This window comes from Electrona antarctica (assembly GCF_951216825.1).
Source record: "Electrona antarctica genome assembly, chromosome: 9".
NCBI lineage: Eukaryota > Metazoa > Chordata > Actinopteri > Myctophiformes > Myctophidae > Electrona > Electrona antarctica.
Genome location: NC_136790.1, coordinates 19,837,512 through 19,862,036, shown reverse-complemented (window position 1 = coordinate 19,862,036; position 24,525 = coordinate 19,837,512). Strand labels below are relative to the sequence as shown.

Here is a 24,525-nt window from a genome sequence, read left to right as displayed (position 1 = left end):
GAGGCTGCGTGGTGATTGGCCAACTGTCGGCAGTCATTAACACCACACATGCGCTAGACTAGAGACACACACACACAGGCTACCTGCCAACCCCCACACACACACACACACACACACACACACACACATATGGCGTGCTCCCACCAAGGTGCTACTACGAAGCCTCACACTCAACCCCACTGTGTGTAAATACTGACACGAAGCAAACGGATAGTGCCCCCCCGCCCCCCACTCTGTCAGTCAGTGTACCATCCATGTTTAGGTTCACAAACGACGGTGCTTAGGCATTCATTCTTATCAGGCTGTTGAGTGAGACATGATGAAGGCACAAAATATTTTCAGATTTTCGGTGAGGACAAATAAATATAAATTCCTTAAGTATTGCTTAAACTGGGGGCACGGTGGCACAGTCTGTAGTGCTGTCGCCTCACAGCTAGAAGGTCCTGGGTTCGATTCTCACTGGGGACGCTGTGGGCGCTGGGGCGTGTTCTCTCCTCCTTCATCAGTGCCCATACCTGAGGTGGGGTTGGCGAAAGGGACTTTCTGTGTGGAGTTTGCATGTTCTCCCCGTGTCCCCTAGGGTAGGTAGGTACCCTCACAATAATGCAGTAATCCTCGTCTCTAAACTACCTCCCTCTGGCCAGCCGGAGCGCCTGATGGAGGGCAAAGGAACTGGTTGGAATAACGTGTTCCTTCCACGCGCTACGTCCGACTGGGGAAACTCTCCCCTGTCAGGTGAAAAGAAGCAGCTTGGACTCCTCATGCATAGATGGAAGCATGAGGTCAGTCCGCTGCCCCCCAAGGTTGGCAGAGGAAGTGTAGCGCCCAGGATTAAATTAGATAATTGACACTGAGTGAAAGAATGGGTTGCAAAAAAAAAAAAAAAAAAAAAAAAGTATTGCTTAAACAATAATTCAAACATTTGGAAGGAAGCCCAAATAACCAACTATCAGTGTTAACAAGCAACTTTACAGAAACAAGAAAATGACTCATGTTATGGCACTTATGACTCAATGAGTCATAACTGCAACAAGCTCTTTTAGCGGCGTCGTTCTTTTGTTAGTTCACTCACTGTGTTTTGTTATGGCTTTCCTGTAGCTCCAGTTGGCACATAACATTAGCTGCTGTTGCCACTCGCTCCACATTGCGGCGTTCAGAGTATGGGTTTTTATGCCGTTCAGACTCCCATTGGCTTAGGAAATAGGAATCATGACTAGGTCGCTAGTAAGGTCGCTAGGAGGCAGCCAATCAGGACTAGGTCGTGTTTAGAGTCGTCTTTACGGTCGTCAGTAGTGGACGGTGCGTGCAAATGTAGGGCCAGGCTGCTTCGCACCTGGCAAAAACAAGCTAGGGGAGAGCCTCTTTCTTTGGTGTTTTGCCCAGGTGGGTGTGGTTTTGAGGTTGGGTTTGTAAGCAAGCATCCAGTTACACAGAAGTGCCACTTGGTTGTTGTACAGAAGTAAATACAGTATTTGACAGGCAAGGAAACATATCTGTCTTATCCCTATAAAGGTAATTTTATCCCTAAGTGTCGAGACGGGAGGAGGCGGTTTTAGCGTTCGTCCCAGCGGTAGGATCTGTCCTGTTGCACGTCGACCCAAGTGATTCAACTGGCTCAATTCAATGGCTCAAACCACACCAATGGTTCGCCATGTAATTCCTCGGTACCATTTGGTTGCAAGGAGTTGCATGGTGTGACCCATTGGTGTGGTTTGGGCTTTAGGAACATACCAGTACTTAAATGTAATATTAAGTGTAACAAAGAGGTCCTTCCTTACCTGTACTTTAGACCAGGGGTTCTCAACCCCTCTGGGGGTCGCCAAATTATTTTGGGGGGTCCCCAAATAAATTAAAAAAACAAAAAACGTTTTTTCTTTTTTATGCAACTGAATAGCTGGAAAATGGAAATGAAGAGTTTACATATAGTACACATAGTACATGCATACACCTTCCCTAATGATTATATCTGGTTTCAGTATTTATTTATGGTGTATTGTCTCTATTATGAAGGTTATTGTAGCAGTCAATTTATATTGGGGGTCGAGAGGGGGCGGGCCGGGGGTCCCGAGACGTTGCCAAAGCATTTTCGGGGGTCCCCGGCCAAAAACGTTGAGAACCCCTGCTTTAGACCTATGTTTCAAGTCAATGACCCCAACATTTGAGGATATTTGGATCAAAAATAAAGGGTAGTGGGTCGCACACACCAAGACTTCAGTTCAAATTGTTTATTTCATATTTGAACAGGGACAAACGTTTGGGCTATCCAGCCTTCATCAGTGTGGAGTGTGACTGAATGTAGGTTCCTTTTGGTGTTAGCATTATGTTATGCTTTAGCTATTGAATAATAGCAGATCTACAAGCTTGTAGCGCGCTACGAGCTTGTAGGTCTGCTATTTTTGAAAAATTTAAGAACCGCTGACATAGAAACAGCTTTTTCAGAAAACTGTCAGGATGTAGAAGACATTTTTAGAATCTGATCTCAGGTCAAAATGGGTTAAAGGAGCGGTCAGCGGTGACATGGTGCAGGTGCACACAATCACCGCTAATCACCTCACATCACACCTGGTGGGTAATCACAGATTGGGACTGTGTAATAAAGTCTCTGTTAGCAATCGACACTGTGACTAGCAATTACATCTAAAAATATACATACATACAAAGCAAAACAATTACGGGATTGTTTAAACACAGCTAATGTAGGTCGCTGGGGACATCAGGCTTTTTTTTGCCGTTCATAGATCAGTTACATACATTAGAATAGAGCATCATTCTTTTTTTCTACCATCAATAGCATCCATCCAATACATCATGTGCATGGCATCGGGGAAGCGGCTATGCCCAGATATCCCTATTGTGGGATTAGATTAATTTGATTTGTTTTTTAAAATTTAGAATGAATAATCCAATATATAATCCAATATAATCCAATATATAGATATTTGGATCCCCATCAAAATGTTTTGTGCCAGGAATCCCCATAAGATTATATGTTAAAACCTAATACTAAAATAGCAGATGGACAAGCTCGCTGTGAGGCACGAAGTGACACGCTGTGAGCTTGTATATCTGCTATTATTATCCACTGTTATTGATAGAATTCATATTTGCACAGAACATTTGCACTTATTTGCACAATTATAGTTTGCACAGCAAAGAGAAGCACAGTCATGATTTTAATTGCTTATTGAATGAGCATGTCACGTTGTTTCTAGTCTAGCGTGTCCAGATGGTTGCCTCCCACGATTTTCAAATGCTTCCGGTCATACAGTCTGGAGCACGGAAGCTCTGATAGACATGAACAAGCGATAAAGTGGATGTGATGCCTCCTTCCCACTTCCATTTCGTCTTTACAGTCACGCAAAACCTATCCTACGAATTAAAATGTTTATTTTCCCTTTTTACCTCCTATGATGATTTCCTTTTGACTATATAGTTGTGTATATTTGTACGTCTCTAAATGTTTTGATGAATTGAAAAAGCATTACACTTGTAAACAAGTGTAATGCTTTATGGTGTCGTCCACTCACTGCTAACAGTTTTTGAGTCGTGCAACCAAGGAAGGAACAGCAATGTCCGTGTTAACCTACCTATGTGACTATGAGTATGAGTAGCAGTAGGGGCAAAAGTGGCACTGTTGTGCCATAAACAGAGAGAGAGAGATAGGGCTACACTGTTGCCTGCTAATGAGAGACGGGGGGAGAGGGGAGTTGCACCACTCAGTTCACATGGGTGTGATTTTGTATTGAGTTGTACTTGAAATGTACTGTAATTCTGCAAACTATTAATAAATAAATAAATAAATCAATCAATGGCTACACAAGGCTACGTTGTTTTCCATTCTGCTGAGCTGGCCACTCAGCCTTATTGTTATTTTGGTTGCTATTTTGCTATTTTATTTTGATGGTAACTTGTGTATAATCACAATATAAAACTCGAGGGTGGCTTCATCGTGATTATTGGCACATCATTTTTTGCAAAACATAACAATTGGGTGGTCGTGATGTGCATTGAAAGCTGCAATGGATGGATATGGTTCTAGTTATTGTCTATCATACAGCAGTCAGTGTGAAGAAGTGATATTTACTTACCTGAATACCTGTGCACTTTAGAGAGATGTGTAATGGAATGTGACTTGGCTTACGTATGGGAGTTATGGATTTGTTGTATGTTGTTTTAATAGTACCCTTGGATGGTAGGATCCAGGCTCAGCTGAGTATAAAAGCTGCCGGTGGCAAACAGACTCAGTAGTTGGTTGGAGAGCTGCTCACCACCATGGCCCCTGTTTTGATGCTCATCTCTTTTTTACCATTTCGTGTAATTTTTGGTGTTCGTTTTTTGTGTCAGCAACCCCGAAATTGATACTTGGCCGTGGATCCCCATCTGAAAATGGTTTTGTGCCAGAGACCCCAGAAGAGAAGATTTGTGTTTAAAAAAAGTCTGAAATATTTCAAAATCAAAACATTTTCGAGATTGTTCTATTATTTATTTTTCAAAAATAGCAGATTTACATTGCAGAGCGGCACGAAGTGACATGCTGTAAGCTTGCAGATCTGATATTTTTGAATAGCCAACATATGGATGAAGTGCATAACCCATTTTGGGCGGGAACCCCTTTTGGTGTTAGCATTATGTTATGCTTTAGCTATTGAAAAATAGCAGATCTACAAGCTCATAGCGCGCCACTCGGTGGCGCGCTATGAGCTTGTAGGTCTGCTATTTTTGAAAAATCGAAGAACGACTGACATAGAAACAGCTTTTTCAGAAAACTGTCAGGATGTAGAAGACATTTTTAGAATCTGATCTCAGGTCAGAATGGGTTAAAGTGATTGTGATGCTGTACTTACTAATTTAGTTGGGGACCCCCTCGTACCCCCAATTATATGCTTATTATAATCGTGTTTGTAAACACAATTATAAGCGTCACGCTACACAGATAAACAACCACGCTGGCCCTATATGAAAACCTTTACTGGAATACTGATTGTTCATCGTGTTTTCTGTGGTTCATTACCTTTTTAGTAGAGAAACTCAAAGCACAGAACTCTGTCTGTCTGTCTGTCTGTCTGTCTGTCTGTCTGTGTATGAATAAGGTATACAGTACAGTCTGTTTGCAAACTGTTCCAGACCAGAGGCTGCCGTGAACGCCAAAGGATGTGCAGCTCACTTCAGTATGCCCACCTCTAGGTTGACTACTTGTTATATACAGTACTTTCCAAGTCTGATTCTACAGCAGCTGTGGTTCCCAAACTTGTTTCATGTCAAGCACCCCTAAATTATTGTATTTGGTCTGCCAAGGGACCCCATAGAAGATTTGTGTTGTTGAAATGTTTCCAAAAACATGAAAAGTGTGCTCACACTTCTGAGCAAGACTAATATCACTGCGTAGATTAGTCTGGAACTTTGTTGTGGAAGATTTATTTCCAAGGGACGGCTACAAACAGAATCCAACGTCATGGCAAAAAAGTCTCACTTGAGCGAAATGGGGTGAGCGAAATGTAATCAAAACTGAGGAGTGTCAGACCAATACTCACCGGGGATTTATTTCTTCTTCAGATTTGTCTAGTTTCCAGGCTAGAGCCAGCCTGGGTCAGTGCAGCCTGGGCTGTCTAGTTTCCAGGCTAGAGCCAGCCTGGGTCAGTGCAGCCTGGGCTGTCTAGTTTCCAGGCTAGAGCCAGCCTGGGTCAGTGCAGCCTGGGCTGTCTAGTTTCCAGGCTAGAGCCAGCCTGGGTCAGTGCAGCCTGGGCTGTCTAGTTTCCAGGCTAGAGCCAGCCTGGGTCAGTGCAGCCTGGGCTGTCTAGTTTCCAGGGTAGAGCCAGCCTGGGTCAGTGCAGCCTGGGCTGTCTAGTTTCCAGGCTAGAGCCAGCCTGGGCTGCCTAGTTTCCAGGCTAGAGCCAGCCTGGGTCAGTGCAGCCTGGGCTGTCTAGTTTCCCCTCTGAGATCACAGCAAATCCTCCTTCACATGGCATTGGTACAAGTGTTGCTTCTGGCTTCTCAAGCTTTTCTCACTTCTATACCAGCAGCGCCTTGATGCGGCTCTGGAACCAGTTTTCCTGGCCTTAGAGCCAGGAATCTCAAATCAGCAAGGATTGTCAAATTCGAAGACCTGGTTTCGATGTTGTGGCCCCCCGCTCAGAATCGTCCCTCATACAGTAAACTGGCTTGGTTGAATTACGGATTAGAACTAAACTTGTCCCATCGTCAGTCATTCAGTCTCGGCTCTCTCTAACTGTCCGCCATGGTTCTTGGGTTTACAGGTACAACCCGCCCACCTCGTGAAGGAGAGCTCCCTGGGGTCGACTACAACTTCCTGTCAGTGGAGGACTTCCTGGAGTTGGAGAGGAAGGGAACCCTTCTGGAGATAGGAACATATGAAGGTAAACATTCTACTGAGACACATCATTCATTCTGTTGTTGTTGTTGTTGTTTTTCTACCGCATATGACCATGTAGGGCAGTGGTTTTCAACCTTTTTCATATCAAGGGCCATTATTTATTCAGCATTTGAGCCACGGAACCACCATTTGATGAGATTTAGCCTCTCAGACCCAAAACTAAAGAATATTTAATTTTGTTACATGTTCCTAATTCCATGTTGTCTTGATGTTGGTAGTTGGTACCATTAGGAAGGATAACAAATAACATTTCTTCTACATTCTCTAATTGTGTAGACTTCTTGTAAATTAATCATGATGATGTTTAACAAAAATTTGTTCATTGTACACACCGTCAAGAGTTAACCCATTCAGGCCTGACCTCAAAATTTAAATAAATTCTTCTAAATCCTCCAGTTTTCTGAAATAAATATTTTCACGATTTTTCAAAAATAGCAGACCTACAAGCTCGTAGCGCGCCACTCGGTGGCGCGCTATGAGCTTGTAGATCTGCTATTTTTCAATAGCTAAATTATAACAATGTTTAAAACACCAAAAGGGGTTCCCGCCCAAAATGGGTTAAAGCCCTATAAGGGTCCATTTGGTTACCAACTCTCCATTTAGCTGAGGACCACCAGGAACCCCCTCAAGGACCACTGGTTGAAAACCACTGATGTAACGGAAAAAAACGAACATAGAACTATATTAATATCAAATGGAACACCACGGTCGAACACATTGTAATTCATGAAGGAAAATGTAATGTACAGAGATGGGAACCTTTTAGTTGTAAAGACCAACTAGAATTGAATGGTTTTTAAATCGACCACAATGTCTAGCCTGCTTAAGGAGCACTCATTTTCAATCTATCTTCATATAATTGGTCCTCGTGAATGCTCAAAGACGGTACCATCAGAGTAGAGAGGGTCAGAGAGTTCAATAGACTGCAGAAGAAGCTTCTTTCCGGCCGTACAATCACATACACATCACAACGAACTGATAGAACCAGAGCGAAGCAGGCCAAAGGAAAGCGCTATAGCGGGGAGGACTACACTACGTTTACTTTTTGGATACGATGTGCGGAAAAAGGTAAAAATCAACAATATTGGCCTCCATTCCCCGGTGTCACACTCTGCCGGCAGCCTACGAAGCGGGACATCAGCTCGGAGCCATCGTGGAGGCTGCATAAAACACTTTTTATTCAATGTATTTGGTTCAAGCCACGGTGCATAGGATCATGTATCGAAAATTCTAAATCAATTCTGCACACACAGAACCTCATTTTTTGTGACGTTTAACATTCAGAACCACCCTTAACAATACTGAAATCCAAATAAAAACTAAACTACAAAATTAAAACACACAAAAAAAGAAAGAAAAAAAGAAAAGAAAACATAACATAAAGAGTACTCAACCTGTAAGCGTCCACTACCTTTATGAGTGGTTGCCTCATCTTAACACATTGAGAGCCCACGCAAACTGCCCAAAAATCACTTTCACCTAGAAAATCCATTCACATTTTTTATAATTCAGCTGACTGTGGAGACACATGCTGGAACTTTTTACTTTTAAATGTTTTATAGTTTCTGAGTTATTTAATTTAAACGCCAAATGCATTCTCAATGGCGAAAACACAAACTTTGGCACCACGTATTAAAAAAATAATAATCATTGTTTAGATTTTTTAGATTTTTTTTAATAAAAAAAACAAACAATAAAAATATATATATATATATATATTTTTTTCAAAGACGTGCACAGACGTCTTGGGCTCTGCCCGTGCGTTAATACCAAAGACGTCCAAGAAGCCTTTGCAATCATCATGTATGTACGTTTCTCTAAGGGAAGTATCCTAACACGGTTTCATACCAGTCTGCTATTGAGGGGGTGGATCTTCAATCAATCCATAGCTTACAGATACTCTCATCTCGCAATGTACAGAAGTATTCTAATCAACATAACATAACATAAGAATGTCTGTTTTTTAGATCCAATTCACATATAAAGGTAGGCATGATAAGGTGTAGTGTCTGGATAGATACACACATTAGAGAACCAAATGTGATCTTTTTTTAACCCATTTTGGGCGGGAACCCCTTTTGGTGTTAGCATTATGTTATGCTTTAGCTATTGAAAAATAGCAGATCTACAAGCTCATAGCGCGCCACAGAGTGGCGCGCTACGAGCTTGTAGGTCTGCTATTTTTTGAAAAATCAAAGAACGACTGACATAGAAACAGCTTTTTCAGAAAACTGTCAGGATGTAGAAGACATTTTTAGAATCTGATCTCAGGTCAAAATGGGTTTATGCATTTCCTTCCACAGAACAGTGCGTGCTCCCATTGATGCACCCATGCCAAACACACATGCACGACACATCAATTCCTAGTACCGTAGTATGTCGTACCGTAGTATGCCCTAATGTACTACCGACTAACGGCTACAACCTACTGTTTTATTAAAACGAGCTGCCTCCTGAGCTGGAAAATAACATTGGTCTCAAAGGACCACAATGGAAACAAGACCCCATCACCCCATGGGTATCATAAACCTTGACTGTACTGTTAATGAGCATCTTAATGAAGTATTCAATCAATCAATCAATCAATCAATCAGTGTGCAGGGAACGTCATGTTGTTGTAGTGGCTACATTACTACGGCAGTACAGAGGCATTGTTTTTACAATGTTTCCCTTGTTGAGCGCAGAATTACGATTGGGTGAATATTTCCAACTCGCGTGCCAATAAATAAAAAGCTGAACGAATCAACTGTTTTTTCTGTGATCTTATATCTCTCTCTCCAAACAACCCTCTGGGACTGTTGAGGGAGGAGGAGAGTCTCATCTCTACAATAGAAGCGTCATCAACACGCAAACCTGCTCAATGTAATCACCGTGTCCATTCACACACATGGAGCTGTTTTAGGTTTAATCGGACATTATGCTGGTTCAAATGAAATGCTGTGTGTTAAAAGGTTAAAGCACTAAATTGTGATAGTAATCATCGCTATACAGTGTTTGTTTTAGACAGTCACACCGGCCTCCCCGTCTCTCCACCTCTTCGATAAACAGAAAATGCATTTTCAGGTGCGTTGCAAATCATCAGCCAATCAGGAAAGAGTACCCATTTAATCAGCTTAGATTTTATTCCAGTGTTTCAAAAATGGCTGCTCATTTCTTTGTGTCATCACTTCCAACCCCACTTGTTTTTCCTGTATCCTGTGTGAGTTCTCTATCCTGATTGGATGAAATTGCTATATGCCGATCCGAAAATATCTCTTAACTCAAGGTCGCATGGCAGGTCCTACTGGGCCGGACATTGGCGTTGACACACACACTCACAATTGTGGGGCTCCTTGATATGAAAACGTTTTGAGCAGTACTCATAATAGCAACACACGTTTTTCGTTTTTCGTTAGGATTTAGAAGACATTCAAAGTTAAAGTCTGTAAAACGTCCATGCGGGGTTGCCAACTCTTGCGAGAGAAATAAGCCAAACCTCACCTCGCAAAACTAGCCATAACACGCCCAATCATGTGGCCATATAATCCTGCTGTGAAAAAATATCTTTCCCGCAACTCTGGGGAAAAAGCAGAAAGTTGCCTTGTCAACACTGGCTCGGTGTCACAGTGCATGGTGTGAATGAGGCTTATGTAAAGCCACCGACTAGAACAGATCACTCAAGCACAGTGAGAAGTGTCACAGTTGGAGCTTGGAGGGTACACAGTACTACACACACAGCGTCAGCAGGGAACCCTCTGAAGTGACTCAACAGAGTGAACACCACTAAGGTTGTACTCTTGGTAGGGTGTGAGACCCCTGGCCCGCGCCCCGCGGTGATGTGTGTGTGTGACAGCTGCCTGCATAATAACCAAAACCTACAGTCTAAACGGGTCATCAAATCATTTTGAGGAGTGTAGGTGCAGCAACAGGCTTCTGCATAATGTAATGTGATTATAGATGTCATGATACATGTGAAGGAAGTTATGTAGCGTATTTTACTTTTCTATATTTGTCGCTTTGTGTGCGTTTGCGCGCGCGTCTTTCATGATCTTAACGGATTATGATGACATGACACATGATGTGAGAGTTGTGTACCACTGTTTGGTTTGGTCACTGAAGTCACCGTTGGCCCACAAAAAGATCGGAACAATCGTAGTTATGTTGAATTTCAGTGTGTGTGTGTGTGTGTGTGTGTGTGTGTGTGTGTGTGTGTGTGTGTGTGTGTGTGTGTGTGTGTGTGTGTGTGTGTGTGTGTGTGTGTGTGTGTGTGTGTGTGTGTGTGTGTGTGTGTGTGTGTGTGTGTGTGTGTGTGTGTGTGTGTGTGTGTGTGTGTGTGTGTGTGTGTGTGTGTGTGTGTGTGTGTGTGTGTGTGTGTGTGTGTGTGTGTGTGTGTGTGTGCGTGCGTGCGTGCGTGCGCGCGCGCGCGCGTGCGTGTGCGCGTGCGCGCGCGCGTGCGTGCGTGCGTGCGTGCGTGTGCGTGCGTGCGTGCGCGCGTGCGTGCGTGCGCGCGCGCGTGCGTGTCTTTCATGATCTTAACGGATTATGATGACGTGAGAGTTTTGTACCACTGTTTGGTTTGGTCACTGAAGTCACCGTTGGCCCACAAAAAGATCGGAACAATCGTAGTTATGTTGAATTTCAGTCAGACACAGGGGGCGTAAAGGTGATTTAACATATTATGCAAGAGTGCACCTCCACCATGTAAAATTGGCCATGTTAAAAAATTCTAGCGTTCATGTGCGTGCACATCCGTGCATGTGCGTGATCCTGCCCAAAACTCCTGGCACTATGCCGTGGTGTCGCGTCACGTGAAGCGACCTGTGCACCCATGGTCAGACAGAACAGACCTGTGCACCCATGGTCAGACAGAACAGACCTGTGCACCCATGGTCAGACAGAACAGACCTGTGCACCCATGGTCAGACAGAACAGACCTGTGCACCCATGGTCAGACAGAACAGACCTGTGCACCCATGGTCAGACAGAACAGACCTGTGCACCCATGGTCAGACAGAACAGACCTGTGCACCCATGGTCAGACAGAACAGACCTGTGCACCCATGGTCAGACAGAACAGAGCTGACGTCTTGTGCATAGTGAGTAGTGAAGTACTGTATACCAGTGGTTCCCAAAGTGGGGTCTGGGGAGAGTTCCAGGGGGTCCCCAGCTAAATGATAGTTTGGAACCAAATGGACCCTTATGGGTCTGTAACTCAGATAGTGTACAAATGGAACCAAATGGATATCTGAGTTAATTTAATATTAATGTAAATCGGGGGTCCCTGAGATAGAAATGCCATTAAATGGGGGTCCGTAGACTCATTTATGTCAAACTGGGGGTCCTTGAAATTAAATGGGTTGAAAGTCACTGCTAGAGCCGTAAAGATCTTCTCTTATGGGGGGTCCCTGGCATAACTTTTCAAATGGGGTTCCACGGGCTAATTGGTGTCAATTTGGGGGTCCTTGAGGTTTGGGAACCACTGCTGTTATGTATGAAACTATGAATCAGGCTTTTTTAACCTCCTGTTGTTGTCGTTGTCGTCCTAGGTAACTATTATGGGACCCCCAAGCCTCCGGAGCAGCCCCCCGCTGGCCCAGTGATCTCTGGTAGCGGCGGTGATGCCCCACTGGCAGACAGGCTCAACGACAGCCTGTCCACGCAGCAGACCACGCCCCGACGCAGCAAGTCCTACAATGAGATGCACAATGCTGGGATAGGACCCGGAGGAGAGCCCACGGAGGAGGAAGAGGACCTCCTAGACATGAACAGTAGCTTTACAGGTAACGTCTAGTAATAATTAATTGCATTTTTTATAGCGCTTTTCCAAATTCTCAAAGCGCTTTACAATGGTTCATTCATTCATACATTGGGAGGTGAAGCGGCGAACTGTCGCCGCCAGAGTCCTCACTTCCCACATTCACACACCAATGGTGGCGAGCTCACACCGACCAACTCATTGGAGGCAATGTAGGGTTCAGTGTCTTGCCCAAGGACACTTCGACATGTAAATGGTGCATTTATATAGCGCCTTTATCCAAGGTGCTTTACATAGATTGTGCATTACACTCACCCATTCACATACACATTCATACACCGATGGCGGCAGGAAACCATGCAAGGCACAACCTGCACATCAGGAGCAATTAAGGATTCAGTGTCTTGCTCAAGGACACTTCGACACTAACTCTGGGGGAGCCCGGGTTCGAACTGGCAACCTTGTGGTTACCATCCAGCCACTCTACCCCTGAGCCACTGCCGCCCAGGAGGAGCCGGGATTCGAACCGTCGACCCAGGGATCATTGGACGACCTGCTCTATACCTCCTGAGCCACAGCCGCCGTCTTTGTACAACTGTCAGGCAGTGGCGTCGTCGGGATGTAAAAAGTGCGGGGACAATATTCGAGATGGAGAGTTGAGTCGAGGGAGCAACTGCAGTTACTGCTCGTAGGGTATATAGGCTATATTATATAGCCAGAATGGTCATTGCAGCGAGAGGCAATAAACATGCAGCGGCAGCCAATACACAAAGACGACTGTGCAACAAAATGGGAGCGGTGCTAGAGAGACCACCAGCGCCGGTCGGAAGAAAATTAATAATAAATAGACGAGTTATTCCCCAATAGTGCGGGACATTCAGACCCAAATGACTATGGTCCCGGGTAGCTTAATCCCCAGCTCAAAATATTTTATTCCAGATCCCCATCTGAAAATATGTTCCAGAAGCAAAGATATGAGTTAAAACGTTTGCCGTGAAAGAATATCTATTCAAAGATTTGCACACATTTGCACGATTTTTTTCAAAAATAGCAGATGTACAAGCTCTATTTGCTATTTTTCAATAGCTAAAGTATTAAATAATGGTTAAAAGTGGTTAAAAGCTAAGGTGACACAGATACGTTCGAGATCTTAATGGGTAAAAAGTGTGTGTGTGCGGTAAGTGGCTCACAACCTCAGCCTTGTGCCGTGAATATCTCCCCCGAGCTACCCGTATACGGAATTCCCTTTGGCTTATCATGGTTAATTGGCTTTCCACGCGGGAGACACATTTTCAAGATTTTTCTAAATTAGCAGATCTACAAGCTTATAGTGTCATGAAGTGACGCGCCGTGAGCTTGTATCTGCTATTTGTGATGATATGATGCGGGTGCTTTCCCGGCCTTTAATGGGTTAAGACCATTTTTCAAATAAACATATACATTTTAAACAACATAGCCAATTTGACATGGTGGAGGTGCACTCTTTCCTTAGTGCCCACTCTTCTTGTATCCGTTTCAACCATCCAATCCAACCATCCAATTTGACATGGTGGAGGTGCACTCTTTCCTTAGTGCCCACTCTTCTTGTATCCGTTTCAACCATCCAATCCAACCATCCAATTTGACATGGTGGAGGTGCACTCTTTCCTTAGTGCCCACTCTTCTTGTATCCGTTTCAACCATCCAAAATCCTGAGGAGTCCCCCCAGACAACAACATCTGGACGGGGACAGATTAGAGTGGGGGGAGGAGGAGGAGGAGGAGGAGGAGGTGGAAGGAGAAGACCAGAGGAAGAGAGGTAGTAGAAGGAAGGGAAGAGGGAGGGGCCGGTCGGTCAGGGGTGACAAAGGGAGAGAAGGAGAGGTCTGGAGTTTGAAGAGGAACGGCAGACAGACAGACGGTGCAAGAGGGAACAACAACGGAGGCTAGCCTAGGTGGGACGGAATTGTCTTATCGTTTCAGAGGCCTGTAGTAAGCCGCGTGCGAGCGAATGACAAGGTGCGGGAAAAAGGGAAGGGGGGGAGAGAGCACTGTTGCTGTGTTGAAAGGAAGGGTCTGCACTCTACAGAAGCAGCGGGATACAAGTGGTTCTTTGTGCGGTGAGTAGAGTGGTCTCTGGGTTTGTTCTGCACATCTGCCCGGCGCCCGCCTCAGTCTGTCTGCATGCATGCATGTGTGTGAGAGAGGGTCAAACAGTGCCACCTGGCTGCAATAGGTGGACGCTGGTGGATATGAACACGGCCTCCATCCATAATAATATATATTATACATTATTTCTTGTTTTATGATGTCGTTGGCAGTCAGTAGCCCTGATAGATAACATCATTTTGTTATGTAATGTCGTGGACTGGTATGTGATTGTGATACATTTGCAATGTATTGATAGCAGCAACACATTGCTGCTGTTGCCGGGCAGGAACCTCTTATCTCCATATTCTAACCTTTGTGGGGGTTTTCTTTGTAATCTTCATCATAATACAGCGTTACACAAAAGCATCAAAAGTATCAGATCCACTCGCCATCGAGCCCTTGGCAGAGCTCATAAGGTCAACACCATCGATTATAGGCTTTAATGTTGATGGCAAAACGCATAAGATCTCGCTATACGCAGACGATGTCCTTTTGTACCTGGTTGACATTGATACCACTATCCCAAGTTTGCTCGATTGTCTACAGCAATTTGGACATGTATCAGGCTTTGTTACGAAACCCCTAGACCAAATAGTCTTATGACATGTCTAGAGGCTAGGGTTTCACAACAATGTAAGAAAAAGGGATGTCAAGCATTGGAGTTGCAAATAAACAGAGTCAACACAGGTTTAGAATCACCAAAGGTGATGTGCTTTTTTAGTTGAGGTATAAGATATTTACAGGTGGTCAAAAGTGTATGCATGAAGCATACAATAAAGCAAAACAATTAAGCCACTGCCAGGGGACACGAGTGTTGCCAAAATAACAAAAGGAGCAGCTAGGGAAACAAAAGACAGACTAACTAACTATCTAGACAATTAGTAAAACAAAAGCCTGCCTACCTAACTACTCTAACCAAAACGTAGTTCAAAATACATGTGGTGGCAAACACCCCTTACCTAGTGTGCTTAACAAGGTTCTACCTACGTGGTGCCTATGTATAGAGGCCTCTGTCTTACCTGTCCCAAGGCAGGGCATATAGCATAGAATTTACATTAGTAGTAGAACATTACACTAAACACATAAGATTTGCTCAGGGACACAAGAGGAGACAAATGATGCAGCAGTGACAGGGCTACAAACAAAACTGAGGTGTGCTGGTTGAGAGAGTGAGCCCAGGTGGGACTCAGCCTTTTATAGGCAGCAGGTGGTGGTGATTGGATGAGGGAGGAGTCAGGTAACAGGCTGATTGACAGATGGGGACTTCAAACCTGCAGAGAATGAGAGAGTGGAGGGAAGGAGAGACAGGGGAGGAATACAGAGCAACCCACAAACTACACTACGTGGCACGTAACACGCCCACCACAAAGAACAAACTTACCCTAAAGTTTGTTAAATCATATGCTCTCTAACCAAACCAAAAAACAAAAAAAAGTCTCCAAACACTGAGCAAACCAAAATAAAACCATTTCAACACCCTACAGGCACGCAGTCAACACAAAAAAAAGAAAGCAGGGTTGAAACACAGTCAATTGGCCGAATTGACACCCTGTTCTGATCACAACAAGAGCAACCAATGCTCCTTAGACTGCTGACCTGCAACATCACAAATCCAAAACTAACTCTGAGAACGATCAGGGCCCAATTGAGGTTTTCGTTTCAATATCAAACAGTCAGCCATGACATGGCCTTTTTTATGGCAGTAATAGCACTCCCTTTTGTCTTTAGAGACTCCAGGTGAGGTGTTGTCGACTGGACACACATCAGACACAGAACTCTGATCACAGGGTGGCACAAATACGTCCGTATGGGTTAGCACATACTCATCAGCAAGCACTGCGCCCTCGCTGAGTGAAGAAACTTTCCTTTCATTCAGATACCTGACACAGCGCTCTGGGACACCTTTCTTAAACTCGTCCAACAGAATTAACTCACGCACTGATGCAAAATCACTGGCCTTGCTAGCAACACACCATTTATCAAACATTTCTCCCTTCTCCCTGGCAAACTCAACAAAAGTCTCAGTGGGACCTTTCCTGTTGTTTCTAAACTTTTGCCTGTAGGCTTCGGGCACACGCTCGTAGGCACGGAGTACAGCAGTTTTACATACATCGTAGTCAAGACTATCAGCAAGAGGCAAGGACGCAAGTACATGCTGTGCTTTACCAGTTAACTTACACTGCAGCAGGGTGGACCAGTTCTCTTTTGGCCACTTAAGTACAGTCGCAAGGCGTTCAAAGGTATGAAAGAAAGCATCTACTTCTGATTCCCGAAAGGGAGGCAGCTCTATGTGTTTAAACAGGTCTGATTTACCAGATAGTGTGGTGGAGGTAGTGGACGAGGCTGGCGTACCGTGAGTGGCAGTAGTAGAGGCAGGGGCCACCGCAGTGGATGGCGGAACGAAGGCAGAGGAGGTGGACGGTGCCACAGTATGGGGAGAGGACTCCAGTTCCAACTTACGCAGCCTGATGGCTGTCTCTAGCTGGAATTCCAATTCCAGCCTGCGGATTGCAAGCTGCTGTTTATGCTCAGCTTTCTGAGCTCTTTCTGCAACTTCTGCAAGTTCCCTCTCCCTTTTCTCCTCCCGCTCTCTGTCGAGGCGGGCCAAACGCAACTTTAGCTTAGCGCCATCCAGGGACCCTGTTAGGGTCGGAGAGAAAGCCATGGGGCCCCCCTTCGGCGAGGCCGGTGGTGACCCCCCCGTCTCCAATGTTTCAGGAGGGGCTGCACCATCCATCCCCACCTCCGGAGAACCCAAGACACCCCTGTCCACTAACCCACCAAACACTACTGTCTTAATTTCCCCTTTACGGGACCCAGTTTTGACAGTAATGTCAAAATGTTTGGCCACCAAAATCAGATCTTCCTTGCGAAACAATTCAAAAGCCTTCAGGGAAGGATTTAACACAAACTGGTCCAAATCAAAGCCTGAAGCCATAGTGCAAGAAAATTTGAAAACTTGAAACTTGGAAAACAAACTGACAACACAAGTCAACTTATTTGCCCCCCCCCCCAATGCTCAATGATCCCGGACGAGCCCCCAACTTGTTACGAAACCCCTAGACCAAATAGTCTTATGACATGTCTAGAGGCTAGGGTTTCACAACAATGTAAGAAAAAGGGATGTCAAGCATTGGAGTTGCAAATAAACAGAGTCAACACAGGTTTAGAATCACCAAAGGTGATGTGCTTTTTTAGTTGAGGTATAAGATATTTACAGGTGGTCAAAAGTGTATGCATGAAGCATACAATAAAGCAAAACAATTAAGCCACTGCCAGGGGACACGAGTGTTGCCAAAATAACAAAAGGAGCAGCTAGGGAAACAAAAGACAGACTAACTAACTATCTAGACAATTAGTAAAACAAAAGCCTGCCTACCTAACTACTCTAACCAAAACGTAGTTCAAAATACATGTGGTGGCAAACACCCCTTACCTAGTGTGCTTAACAAGGTTCTACCTACGTGGTGCCTATGTATAGAGGCCTCTGTCTTACCTGTCCCAAGGCAGGGCATATAGCATAGAATTTACATTAGTAGTAGAACATTACACTAAACACATAAGATTTGCTCAGGGACACAAGAGGAGACAAATGATGCAGCAGTGACAGGGCTACAAACAAAACTGAGGTGTGCTGGTTGAGAGAGTGAGCCCAGGTGGGACTCAGCCTTTTATAGGCAGCAGGTGGTGGTGATTGGATGAGGGAGGAGTCAGGTAACAGGCTGATTGACAGATGGGGACTTCAAACCTGCAGAGAATGAGAGAGTGGAGGGAAGGAGAGACAGGGGAGGAATACAGAGCAACCCACAAACTACACTACGTGGCACGTAACAGGCTTTAAGGTGAACCTAACAAAAACTGAGGCCATGCCTATTGGGGCCCTAGCGGGCTCTGCTCCACCTGACGGATTTCCCTTTAACTGGTCACCTAGGGGTATAACATATCTTGGAATAAGAATTTGTCCCTCTCTCAGAAAACTGTTTAAGCTTAATCTTAGACCAATCACGTTGCGCATTAAGGAGGACTTACAGAGGTGGGGAACTCTACCTGTGTCATGGCTAGGTAGGATAAGTGCTCAAAATGAATATCCTGCCTAGGCTGTTGTACCCTCTACAGATGTTGCCAAATTCAATCCCCAACAGCTTTTTCTCTGATCTGGATAAGATATTTACACAATTTCTGTGGCAGGGTAAAAGGCCTAGAATGAAAATAAGTAAGCTTCAAAGACACAAGGATGAGGGTGGATTGGGGGTTCCGAACTTACGTTTTTACTACTGGGCAGCACAAATGCGGTACATATATGAATGGGTGAACCCAGACATAACAAACACATGGATCGATATTGAATCTCAAAACTGTGGTATGTTGACACTTGAGGTCTGCCCCTTTGTGAATCATAACAAAGCTAAATTGGAGGTTGATCAGAACTTCATTGTCTTAAATACGCTGAACACCTGGAATAACATCAAAGTCCATTTTAAACTTAAAAAACATTTTTCACCTTTGGCTCCTATATGGAAGAACCCAGATTTTCTTCCCTCATATCAGGACCCAGTATTCAGGGTTTGGCATGATAGGGGACTGGACCAGCTTGCTAAACTATATAACAGAGGCACAATGGAGTCATTTGAGAATCTAAGGAATAAATATTCATTGCAACAGTCACATTTCTTTAGATTTTTACAAATCCGTCATTATGTAACAAAGAACATGCAAGCCCCTGAGCCTAGGACATCCTTCTTAGAAAATATTCTTACACGTCCTGTACCAGAAAGATTTATTTCCTATCTGTATGAATGTTTTGATATAAGTTCAAACCACTCCACTGATCATATTCGAAGGCAGTGGCAGATTGACTTGGAATGTCAGATAGAAGACAATACTTGGACAACAATTATAGGAAATACACTTACTATTTTGAGTTGCGATAATGATAGAGAAAGACAATTCAAAATTTTACACAGACTCCATTATACACCTCTACTGAGAAGCAAGCTTGGTCTCAGCTCTCCTAACTGTAATAAATGTGACACAGAAGTTGGTACATATGCACATATGCTTTGGAAATGTACAAAGATACAGGTGTTTTGGAATGAGGTGAAGAATGAGCTGGACACCTTGCTTGGATATAATTTGAACTTGTCACCTCTCCAGTGTGTACTAGCAGCTAAGGTATCCAGTGCAAGGACCAGACACAACGCCAAATTGGTTGGAATACTCTTATACATAGCGAGGAAGACTATACTCAAGCTTTGGATTCATAGAGACGTTCCTACACTGGATGATTGGTACAAGGAGGTAATGACTGTGGTTCCTCTGGAGAAACTGACTTATCTCCTCCGTGATAACGTGGAAGGGTTCACAAAGGTATGGGAACCAGTCTTGGATACAGTGGACCCTTCTAGACTGTGCTTCAATGTACCTTATTGAACGGTAGTGAATAACAAAGACTCTGGTGACCTGTAATGTAATCATGTCAAGACTGTGGTGTACTCGTTTTGTCTTTTTTGTTTGTTTGTTTGTTTGTTTTTTGTCTGTGCATTGTAATGTCTGTATTGTGGTTCTTGTTGTTTTCCTATGTTATGTTGAAAAAAGAAAAATGTGGTTCTATATACATTGAAAAAAAAAAAAAAAAAAAAAAAAAGTATCAGATCCACAAGCTTGTAGATCTGCTACTTTTGCTATTTTTCGATTACAGTTTCCACCCCAATATCCCTTGGCAGTAAACTGGTCAATGGTTGGGTCTTTGCTACATAACAGTGTGTTACAGTAGTTATGATTTGGATTACGCCGTTTTCTGTATTTCATCTTTGATACAGGCTCCTTAGTCCTTTTTTATGTTAGTAGGTCAGTTGGCTTTCAAAGTAGGTTGATGGCTGGCTTCAAACTGGAGTATTCTTTCTACTGTGTGTGTGTGTGTGTGTGTGTGTGTGTGTGTGTGTGTGTGTGTGTGTGTGTGTGTGTGTGTGTGTGTGTGTGTGTGTGTGTGTGTGTGTGTGTGTGTGTGTGTGTGTGTGTGTGTGTGTGTGTGTGTGTGTGTGTGTGTGTGTGTGTGTGTGTGTGTGTGTGGTTTTCTCTTGGTGTTAAAGCTGTTAATTGTTGGACGTGTGAATGTTTGTATTTGAGTGTGAGCCAGACAAAGGTGGCAATGAAAGTGATTACACAGGAAGCTAGGTGGTAGGATGGGGATCCAAAGGTGTGAAGTGCCCAGTCAGCAGCACGCCTTGGCTTGGAACAGTGTGTCACTCTGTCCACAAACCTACAGTACATCACGTCTCTCTGTCTGGTGGAAACATCACTTATGTCCACAAACCTACAGTACATCACGTCTCTCTGGCTGGTGGAAACATCACTTATGTCCACAAACCTACAGTACATTACGTCTCTCTGTCTGGTGGAAACATCACTTATTGTCCGGGCAAAAGGAGCAGATCTACAAGTGTCTCGTTGCTCCTTGTGTTGTGATGCTTTTGTCTTGATGCTATACCAGGGGTTCTCAACGTTTTTGGCCGGGGACCCCCGGAAATGCTTTGGCAATGTCTCGGGACCCCCGCCCCGCCCCGCCCCCTCCCGACCCCCAATATAAATTGACTGCTACAATAACCTTAAACCATTTTGGGCGGGAACCCCTTTTGGTGTTTTAAGCATTGTTATAATTTAGCTATTGAAAAATAGCAGATCTACAAGCTCATAGCGCGCCACCGAGTGGCGCGCTACGAGCTTGTAGGTCTGCTATTTTTGAAAAATCGTGAAAATACAATTTAAAAATATATATATATATATTTTTTTTTAATTTGGGGACCCCCTAAAATAATTTGGCGACCCCCCGAGGGGTCGCGACCCACGGGTTGAGAACCCCTGCGCTATACTATGATCAAGTCATTTACGGAAAAAAACCCCACAAAAAGTTAGAAGGTTTCTGCCTCGACAGCGACGCGTAGGAAGCAGTTCAGGATGTTAGCAACAGCTGGCCTACTTTGATTGCCCCAAAAAAAACGATATAAGAGGAACGTGCTGGGAACGTACTGTACAGCAGGGGTTCTCAACGTTTTTGGCCGGGGACCCCCGGAAATGCTTTGGCAATGTCTCGGGACCCCCGCCCCGCCCCCTCCCGACCCCCAATATAAATTGACTGCTACAATAACCTTAAACCATTTTGGGCGGGAACCCCTTTTGGTGTTTTAAGCATTGTTATAATTTAGCTATTGAAAAATAGCAGATCTACAAGCTCATAGCGCGCCACCGAGTGGCGCGCTACGAGCTTGTAGGTCTGCTATTTTTGAAAAATCGTGAAAATAAAATTTAAAAAAAAATCTTTTTTTTTTTTTGAAAATAATTTGAGGACCCCCTAAAATAATTTGGCGACCCCCCGAGGGGTCGCGACCCACGGGTTGAGAACCCCTGCTGTACAGTACAGTAATAGTGAATGCTGGATATGCCATGCAATGATGGAACATCTTTGTTCAGGGATGTTGAACTCTGTGCATCTTTAGTGTGCAACCTGGAAGTAGCCCGTCCTTTCACACTCATTGTATTTTAGCACAGGAGTCTTCAACGTTTTTCAAGCCAAGGTCCCTCTAGCTGAGGGAAAGATGAAGCACAAGTGGCAGACAGATGACGTCATCAGACATTGCGCAACAACGACATTGCTCCCTTCTCAGTGGCTGGACCAATGGGCTATGAGCGCACACGCCATTTAGGAAAGAACATTGTTCCCTTCTCAGTGGCTGGACCAATGTAGCCTGGCTTGGCCAGCCTCATAGCGGGGATTCACTGAAGATTCTTCCCCGCATATGAGTCTGGACTTCGGCCATAGGCAGCTTGAAAAGTGGGCGTTAGTAGTTGCCTTGACAGACAGATCCATCTAGCCAATCAGCGTAACAAAAATCTGACGTCACCACACAGTGCGCTGGTCCGCTCCTCATACCACGGCAACCACGCTAAAAACAACAAGGTCTGTTTAATAGTTTCTACTTTATACGTGAGCGAGATATGTCGGATATATGTCAGAGTCTATATCTGAAATAACTGCTGTTCTTATCGTTTCTGTGTAAACTTTTAAACTTGTTGCGTTGAGGGCAGCCATTGTTGTTTTGAAAGTCCTGCAGCATGAATGTTACGTCACCATATACACATGAACCAATCAGAGGCTGCTTTTCACTGTTGTACGGACAGCCGTTGAAACGCAGTCACTGATTGGCCCGATTGGCCCCGGTCATTTTCTGATTTCTCCAGCTTCCGCATACACTCTGTCAATGAGCCCGAGTCCAGACTCATATGCGGGGAGGAAACATCAGTGAACCCTCGCTATGAGTCTGGCCGCGCCAGGCTAGGACCAATGGGCTATGAGTGCACACGCCATTTAGGAAAGAACATTGTTCCCTTCTCAGTGGCTGGACCAATGGGCTATGAGTGCACACGCCATTTAGGAAAGAACATTGTTCCCTTCTCAGTGGCTGGACCAATGGGCTATGAGTGCACACGCCATTTAGGAAAGAACATTGTTCCCTTCTCAGTGGCTGGACCAATGGGCTATGAGTGCACACGCCATTTAGGAAAGAACTTGAGCCTTCATTAGTATCAGCGGTAACAAGGAAATAGGAAGCAGCCTGGAAGTAGGAAGAGTTCTTCTGTGTGCAAAATTGAGGACAACAGCATAAAGGGAGGTGTAGTTGTGATTTGCTGGAAGGTACTTTTAATAGTGAAGGCGAAATTACCATATATGACGCCGACATTGGCGCTGAGTTTAGCCGTTGTCGTTGGCTGGAAGGTGTGCCATTCTGCGCTGCTATTGGCTGAACATTGCATGAATGAATGAATGAATGAATAAAGAACAGGTACCTAAACGGGTATGACCAACAAGGGTCCATTTGGTTACCAACTCCATCATTTAGCTGGTTTCATTTTATGCTCAAGAGTTAAATTATTGTTAAACACCAGCATTACTTAATTTACAAGAAGTCTACACAATCTGAGAATGTAAAAGAATTGTTATTTTGATCAATGTTTGCCTGTTATCTCTCCTATGGTACCAACATCAATACAGTCATGGAATTGTGGACAAACTCTTAACAACAACATATTCAAAGTCTTGTGTGTGAGAGGCTAAATGTCATCAAATGATGGTCTGTGGCTCAAATGCAGAATAAATAATGGACATTGATATGAAAAGGGTTGAAAACCACTGACGTATTCAATGGATCTATCTCCCCCTCCCTGCAGGAGACTCTAGTGAAGAGCTTCAGCACTCGGTGCACCCCTTCGCCCCCATCCGCCAGAGTGCCCCGTCATACAGCGGGACCACCCCCTCGCCATCTGCCACCACGGAGAGCACACAGCAGACACACCCTCACCTGAGCCATCCTCCCCCCGAGGACCCCCTGGGTCCTCTGCCGGACAACTGGGAGATGGCCTACACCGAGAGCGGAGAGGGCTACTTCATAGAGTGAGTGACTGTTCAACATTTTCCAAACCTTTTCCATCCATCCATCTTCAAACCGATTATCCGTAGTTTTGGTCGCGGGGGCAACAACTCCAGCAGAGACCTCTAGACTTCTCTCTCCAGAGCAACAATAGTAACTTCATCCTGGGGGACCCCGAGTCGTTCCAATGCCATCTCCTTCCAGTGGGATGTGCTTTTCCATGTTTTTCTTTCTCAAAAACTGCAGATATACAGGCTGATGATGTCAGATGTGGTCCAGCCCTTTGAAATGCATGCCGTGCTAATAAAAACATATTTAAAATGTCATTTTGATGCTCATATGAAGCCTAGGAATTTTTCTAAGAACATGCATTCCATAGTTTCCATAGGGCTGGACCACACATGGACAAAATGTCATGATCAACTTGCGACAGGCGTTGTCTCATGTCATGAGTAAAGATGAACTATTTCTAAAATAATTAAAGTAATTTACGGTGTCTTTCATTTAAAATGTTAGGCTGTTAGATATTTAGGCTGTTTAGATATTTAGCCTGTTAGATATTTGTATACAGTATACTAATAACAGCTATGGTGTTATATGAACATATTATGCCAATATATGGCAAGTATATGCAGAAATATACCATATTCAGGTTCATATAGGTGGATATATGCACAATGAACATATGGACATAGAAAATATATGTCTCTATATATAGCTTATGCGCCAATTTTGAATATGTCACATATGATAAACGTTTAATTTCCATGTGGGGGATGCGTCAGCTAGGTCGGGAGCTAACGGAGGGTGCACGGCAAATTTTTTTTTGGAACTGCTCTAATTCCACTC

The 24,525-nt window shown here is 44.2% G+C and overlaps 1 protein-coding gene across 1 annotated transcript in view; it reads left to right on the top strand.

Moving 5' to 3' along the window:
- Positions 1-24,525, top strand: part of magi1b (membrane associated guanylate kinase, WW and PDZ domain containing 1b) — a 266,028-nt gene that overhangs the window by 151,236 nt on the left and 90,267 nt on the right. The window contains exons 3-5 of the mRNA XM_079510600.1: positions 6,255-6,374; positions 11,917-12,150; positions 23,477-23,699. Of these exons, the coding sequence (XP_079366726.1) occupies positions 6,255-6,374; positions 11,917-12,150; positions 23,477-23,699 (577 nt within the window). The remainder of the gene's footprint in view (positions 1-6,254; positions 6,375-11,916; positions 12,151-23,476; positions 23,700-24,525) is intronic.